Source organism: Vanellus vanellus (genome assembly GCF_965231255.1).
Source record: "Vanellus vanellus genome assembly, chromosome: 2".
In the NCBI taxonomy this organism is placed as follows: Eukaryota; Metazoa; Chordata; class Aves; order Charadriiformes; family Charadriidae; genus Vanellus; species Vanellus vanellus.
In genome coordinates this window covers 99,714,838-99,730,728 of record NC_138906.1, presented here as the reverse complement: position 1 = coordinate 99,730,728, position 15,891 = coordinate 99,714,838, and the positions used below count along the sequence as shown (strand labels likewise).

Below are 15,891 nucleotides of genomic sequence, written 5' to 3'. Positions count from 1 at the left end.
GCTGAGCTGCCGGGGCAGTCATCGCTAACCCATGCTTGTGCCTTTCCTGCCTCCACATACCTTCACCTCTTAGCTGAGGTGTACCTGAAATACACACCTGCCTCACCCTTTTCTCCTGGTTGATGCCACACGAGCAGATATGTGAGAACGCTTCTTTTTGACTCCCTTTTTGACTCCCTCTCCCAGGCGCAGGGCCTGGAAGAGCCTTCCCAGCTCCCTTGAGGGGGGCAGCATTTGGTAGAGAGCTGGGCGGGAGGGGGGCACGGTGCAGCACAAGGGCCTCCTGTCTCCCTTCCTGCCACCGCACCCCGCCTGCCTGCCCGCCCCTCACCTCACGGGCCCTTCCCGGACCCCAGTCGTTGTCAGGGGCCCCGGAAGAGCCGCCAGCGCTCTCGGGGGTGGGCGGACACGCCGAGAGTGCCCCCTCCTTCCCCGGCCGGGCCCGCCGTGAGCTCGGCCGCCGCCCTGCCTCTCTCCCGCCGCGAAGGGCGGCAGCCAACACGGCGGCCGGCCCCCAGCGCCCCCTAACGGCGGCGGGCGCCGCCCCGCGGCCCTCACGCCGTGACGCGCCTGCCATGAGCCGGTTGCTAGGCGGCGGGGCGGCGTTTCCTCCGCCCGCCGGAAGTGACGGACGGGGCGGTCGGCTGCGTGTGGGATGCGCGAGCGGCGGCGGCGGTGGCGGCGGCGTCGGGGCGACCCGGCTGATCCCGAGCGGGGCTGCGGGGGGCGTGCGCGGCCGCCGCCATGCTGAGCCGCAGCTCGTTCACCAGCCTGGTGGTGGGGGTGTTCGCCGTCTACGTGGCTCACACGTGCTGGGTGATGTACGGCATCGTCTACACGCGGCCCTGCCCCGCGGCGGCGGGGGGCAGCGGCAGCGGCGGCGGCGCGGCGGGCTGCGTCTGGCCCTACCTGGCGCGGCGGCCCAAGCTGCAGGTGAGCGGGGCGGATGTGGGCCCGATCCTCTCAGGCCCCTCATAGCCGAGCGCCGGCGGCAACGGGCTGCTTGGTACCGCCTGAGCTCCGGGGCCGGGCCGGGCCTTGGCCGCGGCTCCGGCGGCTCCGGCGCCGCGCTGACTGGGCTGACAGGCGGCCGGCCTGTTCGCCAGCACAGCCCGTCTTCTCCCCCTCCACACCCTCTCCCGGTGGGGCCGCGGTGGTGGCGGGGGGAGCGGTGCTGGGTGCGAGGACGAGGACCGGCGCCGGCTGACCGAGGACACGGGTGGGGGGACGAAAGGGTGTTTTGTGTTTCGATTTCGTGTGTCCGTTGGTGCAGAGGCCGCGCACAGCAGCCTGGCTGGAGAAACGGATCAACTTCCGTAGAAATGCTGGACTGCCAAGTATAGGTCATCCCATAACAACGTCTTTGGTGGCTGTGTCACAGCGCGTTTCTGCCTCCGAAAGGAGGGAACAGATAACTGACAGCTGGTTTAGACTTTTTTTTTTATGAGTACGGTGTTTTCCTTCCCTGTGAGTATAACCATCACGTGACTGGGGAAATCAGGGAAGCTGGAATACGTACAGACCTCTACTCTGAGAACATTAATGCGTGATCTTAAATACTAATGCATGAACTTAAAACGAGGGGTAAAAGTTTTAAACTTTTTTTTTTTTTAGATTTAGATTAGATATTAGGAAGAAATTCTTTACTCTGAGGGTGGTGAGAACAGGTTGCCCTGAGAAGCTGTGGAGGCCACATCCCTGGAGGTGTTCAAAGCCAGGATGGATGGGGCTTTGAGCAACCTGGTCTAGTGGGAGGTGTCCCTGCCCATAGCATAGGGGTTGGAACTCGATGATCTTTAAGGTCCATTCCAACCCAAACCATTCCATGATTCTAACTCCATTCCATGATTCTAACTTAATGTTTCTGTACTCTGATTTCTCTGTGCTGTGTTTTGATTTCAGTTGAGCGTGTATACTACCACACGGTCAAACCTTGGTGCTGAGAGTAACATAGATCTGGTTTTGAATGTGAAGGATTTTGATATTGAGTCCAAATTTGAAAGGTAGGTACCCAAACTACAAGTTCTTTAATTCTGAAGAGTGTATCCTAACTAGTAGTTTCATGTATGGATGTATGCATGAAGCAAGCTAGCCTGTTCATGATAGTTGTGTTTAAAGAGTAGAGTTGTTCTCGCATTCTTTGTTTTGGGGTTAAAGCTCTTTTTGCATGCTGTACAGGGTATTCAGTTCACACTTGTTCTCATAAAATGTGTATTTGCCATGTTAAGGCAGAAAAGGTGTTAGTTGGACTTCAGCCTTAAGAGTTGATGACAAAGTGCTGCTGTTAATAAAAATTGTATTTTTTTTCTTTAATGAAAGGTTCCTAGAATATATCATGAACTAAACGTTGGTAAAGTGCCTGCCTTGATGGAAATAGTACGCTAAGTTCACCTGGTGCTGAGGAATAGGCTCTTAGACAAACTTTTCTTACATTGAAAATCATCTCATAGTTACAAGAAACAAAAGCTTGCAAAAGAAAGCTATAGTAGTAAATACAGAAATGCTTGTTTCTCTCATGTAGATTTTACAAATCTGGAATGCTGTCCTATGTTGCCTATAATTTTCAGATTCCACTCTATAAACGTTCATCTCACTAGCTGTGCTAAATCAGTAACGTACGTATGATGTGCTAAACTTAAGTATTGGTTAGTTTGGATCAGCGTTTTCAGCCACACAGACAACTTTTTTAAAAAGTGTGCTTTGCTTATAGTAGTAAAAATTACTTCCCATTCGGAAGATCTAAGTCAAAGTCAAAGTGCCTGGAAATGCTTGAGACTTTCCTCTAATAACACGTGTAGCTAACCTAGCTAGCTAGTAGCTACATGATGTTCTTAATAGCCATGGCTTCAGACCTGGAATAGAACTTAAAAGTCAAACCATGTTCTCTCTTCTTGTATGTTGTAGCAACATTGTTTTCTATAACTGTTTCTGTGCTAATAATCATAAAAATAAATATTTTTTAGGTTTATATTTAGGGTTTAGGGTTTCGAGATCTTCTGAAGGGATTTTGGTGCTAAGATGGAATAAAATTGTGCCATTAGACAAATTTCTGAGTATAACACTGGACTCTAGGTATGCCTCTATAAAATTAAAATTATCAGAACTACTTGGTTTGTGCTACATATTTGCTGCCTCACTTTTTTTTGTTTAAAATAGTTGCCTTTGACTCTTGTCACAGTCTCCCAGTTTCTTTCACGCTCTGTGTTTTCTATACTTAAAGAACATCTGCAGTTTAGGTCATATTAAACTTCATCACTGACAGACTTAAAAATATAAGAATTTTTTTTACTGACACAGTCTGCTAAGTCATTGAAATTATTCAGAGAAAAATAACCTCAGCAAATTTACAAGAATAGAGGAGACATTATGCAAGGTTGCAAGTAGGATGATTTCTTGGCTAACGTGCCACTAACACACCACTTCATGATTCGGGGCTCCAATTTAGAGTTCTGTGCTTGGCATGCCATAGCTGAGAAGACATTTTGTTAATGCAAAGCGCTTGGCAAAACTTGGTGATTTTAAACTTTTTATTGTGTATACAATCTGTGATACATATTCAGCACACAGAAGGCTATTTTCTACAAGTGCTGTGATAATTTCAGCCCTATGATCTATTGGTAGGGGAAAACAACAAAAGAACTGATGATGCAGTCCTGTGTTTTCTAGGATAATAAAGGATGAGTTGGACAAAGATTACAGTATCTTCAGATAATATTTGCATTTCCTAAGTTTTACCATTTTGATACATACTAGAGTATATAAATTGATCCAGCCACGGCTTGTTAGGACATATTAGCCAGAACTAATTGTTGTGTGCCAGGGAACACAAATGTGTCTTTTTCTTTTTTTTTTTTTTTTTTTTCATTAATATCCCAACCTTTTTTGCTTGCTTCCAGAGCATCTTCAGTGATCCATATACGTAATAGCTAAATATTTCAGCATGTGCTACATCATCTCATAATGTTTTGTTGTTTTTTTTTATTTTAGGACAGTGAATGTCTCTGTACCAAAGAAAACCCGAAATAATGGCACATTATACGCATATATATTTCTTCATCATGCTGGCATTTTGCCTTGGCATGACAGTAAGCAGGTGCATATAGTAAGCCCTCTGACCACATACATGGTCCCTAAACCAGAAGAGATTAATTTGCTCACTGGAGAATCAGCCACACAGGTAGGTGGTTTTTCCATCTATAGATGAACAACTGCAAAAAAAAGTAATTTCTTTTATAGACACTACTAGTGTTAGCATCTGCTGTGCTTGCATCTTTACACTAATGATGATATTAGAAAATAAAAACAAAATCAAAACCCATCTTCTTGATTATCTTGATTATTAGCTTGTATCCTAATAAGTAGATCACTCAGCACAGCAGAGGTAGAGCCCTCTATGACACTGGCTGCTATTAAAACACTTCCCTAGTTAACATTAGTTACTTCTTTAAAGATTCATTGCTTTTGGTAGAAATACTGTATGGTTCTGTAACAGTATGATGATGCTTTCTGTAGTGAATTGGATTCGTGTGAAATAATACGCTTTGCTTTTATAAAAGAGATAGGAACTTGATTTTGACATTGGTGAGTGACCAATGTCAAATTGCTTCTTTTCCTTTAGGATGTTCTTACTTTGCACTTCAGTTCAAGAGAATAAGATAGTATCCTTTGACAAGTGCTATGATTACTCACAGGGGCGGGGGGAAATGTAGTGTTACTTAATGAAATACTTGTGAGTGGCTGCTGTACCTCATATTAAGTGGACCTTGAGAATTTCACTCTGTTCTTTGGAATCTGAAATATACCTGTAGCCAGCAGTGCTGTTTCTAAATCCTGTCAGAATAAAGCTGAGAATAAGTTGAGGCTAGAGTCCAACACTGAAAGTCAGAACAGGTGCTGTTCATCCAAAGAAAAGCAAGTAGAATGCTGTGGGGATAAGCATCTACTGAAAGCTAAGGTCATACTCGGTTTCAGCAGTGCTTTACAGAGCATTCGGAAGCTCAGAAGTTCAAAACAAATGGTCTGATCTTTTTGGACCCCAAAATTAATGTGGTTGACCATCCACATCCTTTTGACTGTTTTGAAGTAACATCTGATTACTTATGTAATCAGTCCTTATGTCAAAGTGACTTTTTCTGACTAGTGTCCACATTCCTAAGTTAATAAGATTAATTACTCGAATATTCATTCTTGATGAACAAGGCTGTGAATGGGCTCTGAAGTTTTTCACTGTCAGATTATGGTGTGCCTTTACCCGTTCTATCATACTTGAGCAAAATATTTGATCTGGTCAAAAGTAAGGTAAAGTGTTTCTTAGTGGGCTTCTGTTTCATGATATAGTTAGTGGCTCCATAGTTTTTGTGAGTTAGAGTATTATCCTACCCAAAATTCAGTATTGTTTAGCAGTATATATATTTGTTGTATGTTTAAAGCAAATTGAAGCAGAAAAACAGACCAATGCTCTAGATGAACCTGTCTCTCACTGGAGGTCAAGGTTAACCTTAAATGTCATGGTGGAAGATTTTGTGTTTGATGGATCATCCCTCCCTGCTGATGTTCACCGTTACATGAAGATGTAAGTTGATAACTTAATTTTGCTAGATTTGTTATTATAAACTTACTGCACATTTGTTCAAAAAATCCTCCCTGGCCTCCTTTAGTATTTTATGTTTAAATTGGCGGTTAGGAGACAAGAATAGATACTCCTAATGCTTGCATTTTGGTAGTGACAATTAGTAAGATATTATGTACTAGAAAACCTGATTGGAGATACCTTCTTCCTGGGCAGGTCAGAGTTTAGAATATTTCTTTGTATGGAGTTATCATAGTATGTGAAAGCAGAACTACAAACACACAAGTAAAATGCTACGGCAGACTTCATACCCCCTTGTTCTCAAATCATACTTCTGGCCTTTAAAGCAATTACTGTCCCTTGACCTTTCCACTTGTCCTTCATCTGCAAATTATCTATACAAACTGCAAGTGCTGAAGAGGCATAGCTGATCTCCTATGTCATCTTTTTTTCTCCCTTTATGAGTTGCTTTATTTTACTTTGACAATGTGTGTCCCTACATTATGTCATTTTCTCAAGAAATTACTAAAAAGCAAGGATAGGTTTTTGGGCCACTAAATGCAGGCAGTAGCTTCTGCTCACAGCTTGCTTAAATTACTTCCAATGTTAACCATATAAATAGTGCTGTATTGGCTTATGCTGCTGTATGTCGATGCTTTTCTCTTCAAGTATCCTGTTAAATCCAGAAGTTGTTGCTTAATCAGCAGACCTCGGGGTTCTGGGATAGCTTCCCAGCCAGAACAGATAAACTTAGTAACTCATAAGATAGGCCCATAACAAGAAGGGGTTGGACTGGGGTTGGTGAATGAGGATATTTTTTCTGGTCACGTTTAGATATGCATCAGTGCTGTTTTGTCATTGCATTATACAGGAAGTAGTTTAGATATGAAACAGCCTGCTCCATTTCCACTAGCAGTAGCTTTAATTGTAGTTATTATATAGAAACCTAAACCTCTTCAGTTAAATAACCAAGCAGTATTTCTGAGCCTTGTTTTAGTACTTTTCTATATTACTGTTGCCCATTGTATATTTAGAATGCAGTCTTTCTTAGCATGCATAGAGCCTTCATTCTTTTGTCAACAACTAAAATTCAGCTTCAGGCTTTAAAAAGCTCTGTTATGCTAGTTCCATAGACTTACTGAGAACATCACAGTGTAGATAACTGCCTTTCTAGTGAAGGACTTTAAGAATTTGTCTCTCTTTAGCCTAGTGCCCTGACACTTTTCTAAGATACGGACAAAGCGATTGCATATAGGTCATAATTTGCTCAGTACCTTTCCAGTGGTCAATTTTGTAGAGGGCTCAAAGGCCGGGAAGTTTCTATTGGTTCCATACAGGTTGGTGAGGTGGTAGAGTAATCCAAACGAGAGCTTTGGTTGAGAAGACAGAGAATATTTCTGCATCTTGTGCACTCTCTCCAGTGGTATCTCTAGCCTTCCAGTGTGCATACCAGCCATCGTGTTCATAGTCCCATGCTAGCTAGAGCACGTGCTGTTGCTGACCTGATGCATGTCATCGGGGGTGCAGAGGAGTGGGGGAGGTGGTGGAGGGTTGTCATTGTTACAGTAGGAGGGGAATACTTGAGAAAAAGGATACAAATATATGGTAGTAAACTTCAGCACATTTCTCTTCAACGAACTTTTAATTTCGGCTACCCTTGGTCATGCAACAACTTGAGCATCATCACAGCCAATGTCATTTGTCTGGCTCTTCTTTTTTTTTTGTTTTTGTTTTGGTTTGGTTTTTTTTTTTGTTTATTCTGTCTTTCTACTGAAAAGTAAAAAGAAACTAAAAAGAGAAATGTGACATGCCTAATTTTTTGTAGTCATCTCTCAGTGAAAGACTGTAGGCTAGTGGCTTCTTTCTATCTTCTGTTAAAGAAAAATGTGCCTGAAAAGATGGTGGGAGATATCTACATGTGTAGATCTGAAAGTGATGAATAAGTGCTAATTTGAATAAAAGTAGTTTTCTTTTTAGATCACTACAGTCATAAAATCCATGTTTAAACATCCTAGGGTTCAGTTGGGGAAGACAGTGCATTACCTTCCAATATTATTTATTGATCAGCTAAGCAACAGAGTGAAAGATTTGATGGTGAGTAATAGAATACCTTTAATTATATTTCACAGTTTTAATAGTAATCTTCAATGTTGTTTTAATCAAGGTTTTGTCTTAGGTTGTTTGCTGTAATGAAAAAGTATAAATTCACAAAAGGACTCTATCAATGACTGTTTAACTTAATGTGGTCAAAGGTGGTAACTGCAAAGGCTGGATCTGGGTTTTGAGACTCCACTCTGGCAGAAATCTCTGCCAAGCACTCCCTTCTATTCCACCAAAAGATATTTGGATTCCACTGCTTTGCCTCTTGGGTGGATATGGAGGACATCACTGCAGCAGCAGTTGTGGTGGGAGCAGTCTCATGAGCAATTTGACTCCTTAAGTTGAAAAAACTGTGTTAGTGTTCCAGAGCTGCTTCTGATACCTTTTAGGGAAATGACCATACTGAACGCAGCTGCTACCGGAGCTACACCGAGATAAGTCAGTAGCTGTTCTCTTATCTCCAAAAAAAATTCACTCGTGATTAAATTTTCTGGTGGTGCTCTCTATCATCTTAGAGTAACTTGGGCATCTGAAAGTTTGGTATTACAGTACATCCAATGATTTTGTGCACTGAAAAAAATCAGGGCTTAGAAACTTCAATAATGGAATTACAGAAGGATGAGGCTGAATGAGATCTCTGGAGGTTGCTAGTCCAATGGCCCTGCTCCAAGTAGAGTCACCTAGAGTGGGTTGCTCGGGACCTTCTCCAGTTGGATTTTGGATATATCCAAGGATGGAAATGCCATGGCCTCTCTGGGCGACCTGTTACAGTGTTCAGTCACCCCTGCAGTTAAAAAAGGGTGTTTTCATTCATTTAAATAGAATGTTCTGTATTCAGTTTTTGCCCAATTCTTCTCTTGTGGGAAATTATGCTGTTCCTTTACTACAAGTTACACCTGGCAATCCCTTACATCTAAACTATGTTCATCTTAGCAGCTCTTAGTTAAGCCCTGCAATTCTTGTCAGTTGTACTGACTGGAATTTAGCAATCAGAGTTTCTGAGAGCAAAAGTCTTGGGGAATGTCTCAAAACTGTTAAATAAGTATGCCTGGATTCAGCATCTTCTAAATGGAAGTCTTGATAGATGTAAACTTTCCATAGACCTACTATATTGTCTTTCCAATTCATTAACTTTAGCTCAGACAAAGAATTTTGTTACTTTTTGTTGGGGAAAATCTTCTTTAAGAACTGGTATCCCCCCCTGCCCCCCAAGCTTTTTCAGCAAAATAAACTCCTAAGGATTTGTTACAAATCTTGGTAGCAGATAGTTTTGTCCAGTATTTCTTTAGATACACTTTTGTGATGTCTTTATCAGTGGTCATTGTCCTTTGTTTTAAGTTTCTTACCACAACTCATTCGGTTCAGTACATTCATATGAGCTTCTAACTGGTCATCTACCCTGTTTACAGATAAACTCAGCATTCTCATGGTACTAATAACATTCCTGCAGTTGTCATGCATGTCACAGATTATGCTATTGTAACTCACTGCCTTAAAGTCATTAAAGATCCTGAGAAGTTCTGCAAAGACTATTCCATCAAAACTAGCAGACTTCCCCTCCAGCACTGACTTGTGTGACTGCTCAGTAGTGACTTGCCAGAATGCTTGCTAGTCCTGCAGAAAGAGTGGTCTGATAGTATGCATACTGTGAGATAACGAGGGGTAAGTGAAAAGCAGGAAAGTATAAGGGAAGAAGTTGATACAGCTTTTGTGGAGTAAGGTTGGCATTTGACTGTAAGTAGGGGCATAGACACTACCTGTTTGGTATGCCTGACCTGAAGTCATGGAGCTGAAGATGCATTTTCCCTGCTTGTGCTAGGCTGTGTAGATTTTGAACTGGCTATTATTTTGACCCAGATGGTAGGTTTTCTATGGTAAGTAATGTAGACAGAGGTTACGCGTTCCTCATGTTCTTAATTGTTCTTGCCAATGCTAGGGGTTTGGGGATTGCACAGAATTCTGATTTAACGAAGAGAGAACTTTAAAATTCATGCCACTGAATTAACTTGCTTTGTTTACACACTGTTTTGTAGTGCCGATAAACTCAAGCACTAGAAGTAATATGTGATGTTCTGAGGCCGTACAACAAGAGTAGGTTGTATTGCAGAGGTTTGGTAACTTCCTAGTTTTCAAAGGCGTAGCAACAATTGCACTCAACTAGGTTGTCAGGCAGCACTTGTGTACTTCTAATTGGTCATTCTTCTAATCTTTATATGTTCATTTAATTTTCTTTTGGTGTTGAAGAATTGCTATCTCTGTCTTTTACTGCAATCCAGTTTTCTCCCTGTGTTACCCCTAACTCTTCAGTAGTGCTTTGCCTTTGTCGAGTGCACTTGCTGCATGTCACTTCCCCATGCGTTTGCAAAATTTTTGTTTTCTATCTGTCCTGTACAGGTAAAATTTCTTTTCCTTTTCTACCAGAATTGTTAATGCTGTCTTTGATAGACTGAGAAACTGAAACGAGAATGGAGGGATTACAGGCATCCTTTAAAAAGGAGAAGCAGAGAAGCAGCCTGGAAGATGTTTATGTAGCTTTTGGTTAACAGCTGTAGAATCTCCCCAGCATTGTCTACCTTGAGCTCTAACCACATTGTTTTCACCCTGCTTTGTTGTTGGGGTCTTTTTTGGTGTGTTTGTGCTTTTGGGGGTTTGGGGTTTTTTTGTTTGTTTGTTTGTTTGTTTAGTCCAGGCAGTTCAGAGTTCCCTGGCACCATTCTAGTTTCTCAAGCTTTCTCCCTGCTGTATTTATAAAACTTCCTTTTCTCTGCCTTGCATGTGTGCATGTTCTGCCACTTTCTGAAAAGCTTATAGGGTCTTGGGAGGGTGGTGAGATTGAGAATTGTTTGTACTTGCTGGAGGAAAGAGTGAATGGGAGTGAGCATAATCCCCAGTTCACACCTGACTGATATGTGGGGAGACTAAAACCAAGTTCTGTAACATAAGCGCCAGAAGAAGCCTCTTCATCTCAGAGGTGTCAGTTTATTAATTACTGTAGAGACAGGTACAGTGTAGAGTAGCAGTTCTGAGATGGGAATTATGATTGAGTAGTAATTAGGAGCCGGGAGCAATAGATCTTGAACTGTTGCAATTCGGAGTGCCTGCCTGTCTGTAGTCTTGAGCTATCTGTAAAAGTTTGAAACATACTGCCTGAACGTGTACCTAGATAGCTGCAGAGGATTCTAACATCTGTGAGGGCAATTTTTATTTCTTTGTTTTAAACTTACTTGAGAGACAGTCACCTATCATGCAGAAGGAGCTGAAGCAATTTAAGACTTTTTTTTTTTTTTTTTTTTTTCCCAGCTTAAGGGAGGCCCAGGTAGTTCTCATGATAACAAATGTAGATGATACAGGAAAATGAGCTGAAATTTACTTCTTTTGGAGCAGGAGGAAGATTTCTGTGACACTCCATTTCCCAAGTTTTGCAGGCAGATTAACTTGTTTAGCTTTACCTATGGTGTTTTCACCAGTCTGAGCAAGTAGAACCATCTTGTTTCCCCACCTTTTGTTTTGTTATGTGTTGTTGTAAATTTAATTTCTCTCAGAAACAGCCTCAATTTAGTAAAATTCTGACTGTGGCTTTTGGGATATGATTTTTTTTTTAATCTTCTAGCTTAGGTAATTTTAGTATATACATTCAGATAAGAACTATTAAAAAAAAAAAAAAAAAGGATTACCTTAAACACACTTGAGCTGGGACCAGCAGAGGGAACTTTACGTAAACATCTCAGAGGCATTTGTATACAGTAACAGTGAGGTTGCTGTAACAACTTGAACAGAACAAACTGTTAATTTAACATTTCTTGGGGCTGGGGGGAACAGATTTCAAGCATAGTATAGAAGCCTAAGATCTTATTCCCTTTCAAAAAACAAACTGACCTCTTAAAATTTTGTGATTAAAACACAGTATGATACAAGCACTTTATTTTTTAAAAAATGGATGGAAATAATTCTTGCGTTTTTTTCTGCTATTAAAAATGAAACTATGTCTTTTTGAAATACAGGTTATAAATTGTTCAACAACGGAGCTACCTCTTACAGTGTCATATGACAAAATATCTCTTGGAAAACTCCGATTTTGGATCCATATGCAGGATGCTGTGTACTCCCTCCAACAATTTGGTATGTTGTTTATCTTTAATGACTTTAGGCCAAAAAGCCACCAACCCCTCAAAGTTTTTTACATGTAAGTACATAGATGACACTTAACTCTTTTTTTTTTTTTTTTTTTTTTTTTTTTTTTTCTGGTTAGCTGGTGAAAAGTTTTAATGCTACAAATCTTACATTGGTTTACCTTAAGGTAAAGATGGAAATAAAATGTTGACATGTGGTAGGAAACAAGAATACAGAGGTGAATTGGCCATTTTAAAAACAAATTTTATTTGGCTGGTACTACTGTAAAAGTATAAGAGGCCAAAATAGAGGAGAGGATTTTCACCTCAGGTTTTCCCTATCATCCATGGAACAGAAAGGCTGCATCAGTTTTACATAAGCTTTGATATAAGCTATGTATAGCTGGTTGCTGTAGCCATATACCTACAGTGAAATACAGCATAGTCTTTGCGCTCAAGCTGGGCATGAAGAAGGAATCTAGGTTCTGATCATACTGCTTCATACTTCATACATAATCATACTGACACTTCAGAACTGGCTGGCCTCTCACTGTGGCTCAGTTACAAATTTATAAGGTAATTCAGATAAACTGGAGGCTTTACATGCATTAAACTATTAAAATCTGTGTTTTGCTTAAATGTAATGGAGTAGGCGTACACTTTCACTCTGAAGTTCATATGCTCTATGTTGGTGATGGTACAGCCAAGCTTTTACTGTCTTTAAATGTTCAGTCCACTGATGCACACATTTGAGTCTAATCGTCACTGTTAATCCTGAAAATGAGATGTAGATTTTTATCTTTGCTGTCTTAGTTTTATCTTACTGGACCATAGTTGGCTTCTTTGTGCTAGAGTAAGGAACTACATTGTAACTGAACAGGTGTTGATGTGTGTGAATGTAGATTTTTTTTTTTTTTTTTTCTGATCCTGTCTTTTTAAGCTCTTCAGACAACAATTTCAACTTTTTTTCAGGCCAAGAGATCTTAAAAGCTTCTGTGGTGCATTATTTTAATGATTCTTAAAGCCTTCCCAGTTTGATTTTTTTTTTTTTTTTTTAATGCAGCTAGATGCAGTATTCTGCTAGTTTCTCAAAATACACAAGCAGTGGTAATGCTGCTTCCATATTACTCAGTGTTATTCTTTGTTCACCAAAATTTAGTCAGTAAGAGGGAGAGGGTTTGGTTATTCACTGTCATCTCAGAATTAATATTTTAATGATGGACAACTTAACATTTAAGGCGTTGATTCCTCTGAGAGAAAAAAAAAAAAAACAATCTGTTCAGCTCTAGTTTCAAGAGTGTAGTGTTGTAAGATACAGTACCTGTATACAGTGTGACTTAACTGAGGGTCGACTTTCTCTATTTCTTTTGCAGCCTAATTTTTTCTCATGTTTTGTTGGGGGAAGGAGGATAGGTAAGGAATAAGGTCATACTAAACAGAATTCAGCTGCTTCTCCTTAGCTCAGGCTAATGTATATTGAAGCTACAAGTATGTCTGCTTAATATATCTGTCTTGAAAGAATCAAGTAACTGCTTGCTCAGAGTTTGTGTGGGGCATTTGACCCCCATCATTTCTCCATACATTTTTGTGATCCTCCTCAGAATGGCATAATTGAAATTTTCATGTTCCAAGTCTTGGTTGTCTTGTAATGGATGTGTATATCAAGACCTGTCATCCTAGAGTACCTCCTCTGCCTGGGAAAAAACTACCTACAATGCTGCTTGTTCTCTATACGTATGTAGATAGTGAAATGTAAGGTTTAAAGTCTTCCTTTTGGAATAACTTATGAAAAGGTCACCTTAGCAGAACTCCAAAATGACTTGAAAGTGGGTAAGTTCATATTCTTCTTGCTGTGATGCAGGACAGCTGATAGGAGAAAGTAAATTGGTACTGAACTCACCAATGATATAACTAGCACCATTGCTGTAAATGCAGCCTTGTGTATTGTCTGAGAGCGATAGGCTTCAGTCACAGTGGCTGTAACTTTCTACTTCATGAAGAAAGGATCTTAACACTGTCTGAAGGAGTTCAAATGGATGCCGTATCTTCTGGAAAACACACTTCTTGGTTTGCCTAATCCGTGCTCTGGGGTCTATACTGTTGCATACGTGGCCACGTTTCCCACTGACCTTTGTTGTCCTCCACAGTGTAGTCCTTTTCTCATTTTTCAGTTTTTAATGTCAAGCTTGCTTTTCTTATGTATCAAAGAAGAGCTCAGAGGCCAAGCTGAATAATCCTTTTTCTCAGGCCAGAATGACTTCCTGTGTCTTGCCCTTTGTGTCTCTGGTGTTCTGCTTAGGTTGTAGTTGCACAACATGTTAAAGGTACATCAGTCTGCTTGTAACCGATGGGTTTTGTTTAAGGCAAGCCAAATAACTAGACAAAATGTAGGTAGACTTGGGTTCTGTCAATAAAACTGCCATCTTGTTTGGGATTTATGATTCCTTAATAAAACATGTGCAGGTGAAATAAGATTCCTTTCATACTGGACTCTAGCATAACAGCAATTAACTGTCTAGTAATTCTTGCATAATTACTTGTTCTTTCTCTTAGGGTTTTCAGAAAAGGATGCAGATGAAGTAAAAGGGATTTTTGTTGATACTAACCTGTACTTTCTGGCTTTGACATTCTTCGTAGCAGCATTTCATGTAAGTAGAGAAACTTTGGGTTTTAGGAATTACAGCATATGAAATTAGAAGAAAAAGGGTTGGGGGTGGGTTGAACTTCAACTTTTTCATTTATTGAGAACTATTTTGGAAATTGTAATTTCAGTGGAGCAATAGAAGAGATTTCTGGGACAAGTCAGCTATATTTCCAATAGCACATTAATATTAAAATCTCAAAGAAGATAGAAATATGAGATAACTAGGTATAAACCAAACAGTCTTGACTGAACTATAACACGTTTAACTTCATTATCATCACGATTTTTTTAGCTGAACCAAAGCACCCAGAATTAATATGCCTGTCAACATTGGTTCACATTTTCTGCTAAGCTGAGTTATCACAAATTTTACTGCTGCAGTGGCATAGCTCGGGCACTACCAGTAGGGTTTGAGTCTCTGACTTCTAACCCCTAGAGAAATTTAGATCAGCTGATCTAGATTACTTCAAAAAATTGTCACTGTAAAGTGCTGAGCTTATTGCGTTAGGCAGGTTGGTTTGTTATTGTGTCTCTCTGTCAGCATTGTATGTGTTGGTTTAAATATGAATCTTTGTTTTAATGAAAAATTTTTTATCGATGTCATAAGTCCCTTCCAACTGAATTATGCTATTCTATTCTGAACAGAAATACTGAAAATACTGGAAGAAATACTCAGTACAAATAAATTTAATGCTGAAGCATCCTTGAAGTACAGATCAACTTCCTCGTTATGAAATAGAGAGGAGAAAATGACTACCTATATTTTAGGAATGTTTTAAAAACTTTGTTACTATCCAAGCCTAAATTAACTATTAATCCAATACAAAGCATTTTGAATCTTATTTAGTGTCGGTTTCTTTGGTCTGTCAAGGAGGTGAGCAATTCCTCGGGGTCCTCAGTTCTTCATCCTCTATCATGTGTCACCCTGTATTGGGTCACTAACTTTCTTTACCAGATGCAGCACTGTAGTAGTAGCAGTACCTGGAATTCCACCTGTCATTTTGTGCTGCTTTTACAGCTTGGGCTTCTAAAACAGTTTTTCTTTTTAGCTTTTCTTTGTGGTATTTAATTTTTCTGACGCTTCAAAAACAGGTTTTTCTTGCAATTCCATCTTAAATGCATTTTTGACAGTTCAGCTGGTAGTCTTTAGCATTCGAAAAAATAAGTCTGTTTCTTGCTATTTTCAGCTTCTCTTTGATTTTCTTGCATTCAAAAATGACATCAGTTTTTGGAAGAAAAAGAGGAGCATGATTGGGATGTCTACAAAAGCAGGTACGGGCCAGAGTGCCAAGTGTGTGTGTGCTATCTGATATATACTGTGTGGTTTTAGTCTTACTCTTAAGTTGAAACTTTGTAGATTCACCAAGGTGGCAAAATGAGATGTGTTTGTGTGTGAAAAGAAAACGGCTAACAGGCTAGTTCTAACTTTGGTAGCTTTGTGTTCAAGTATCACTTGTTTTTAAGCGCTC

At 40.3% G+C, this 15,891-nt stretch overlaps 1 protein-coding gene across 2 annotated transcripts in view; it reads left to right on the top strand.

The window, feature by feature from the left end:
* Positions 1-744: 744 nt before the first annotated feature.
* CLPTM1L (CLPTM1 like) overlaps positions 745-15,891 on the top strand; it is a gene marked incomplete at its 5' end in the record, with an annotated part of 29,481 nt that continues 14,334 nt past the window's right edge. Inside the window, 8 exons of one of the 2 annotated variants that reach the window (XM_082479795.1) lie at positions 745-933; positions 1,903-2,003; positions 3,988-4,177; positions 5,430-5,572; positions 7,585-7,663; positions 11,671-11,788; positions 14,332-14,426; positions 15,610-15,694. In XM_082479795.1, the coding sequence (XP_082335921.1) occupies positions 745-933; positions 1,903-2,003; positions 3,988-4,177; positions 5,430-5,572; positions 7,585-7,663; positions 11,671-11,788; positions 14,332-14,426; positions 15,610-15,694 (1,000 nt within the window). The remainder of the gene's footprint in view (positions 934-1,902; positions 2,004-3,987; positions 4,178-5,429; positions 5,573-7,584; positions 7,664-11,670; positions 11,789-14,331; positions 14,427-15,609; positions 15,695-15,891) is intronic. The other variant, XM_082479796.1, reaches the window with a different exon arrangement.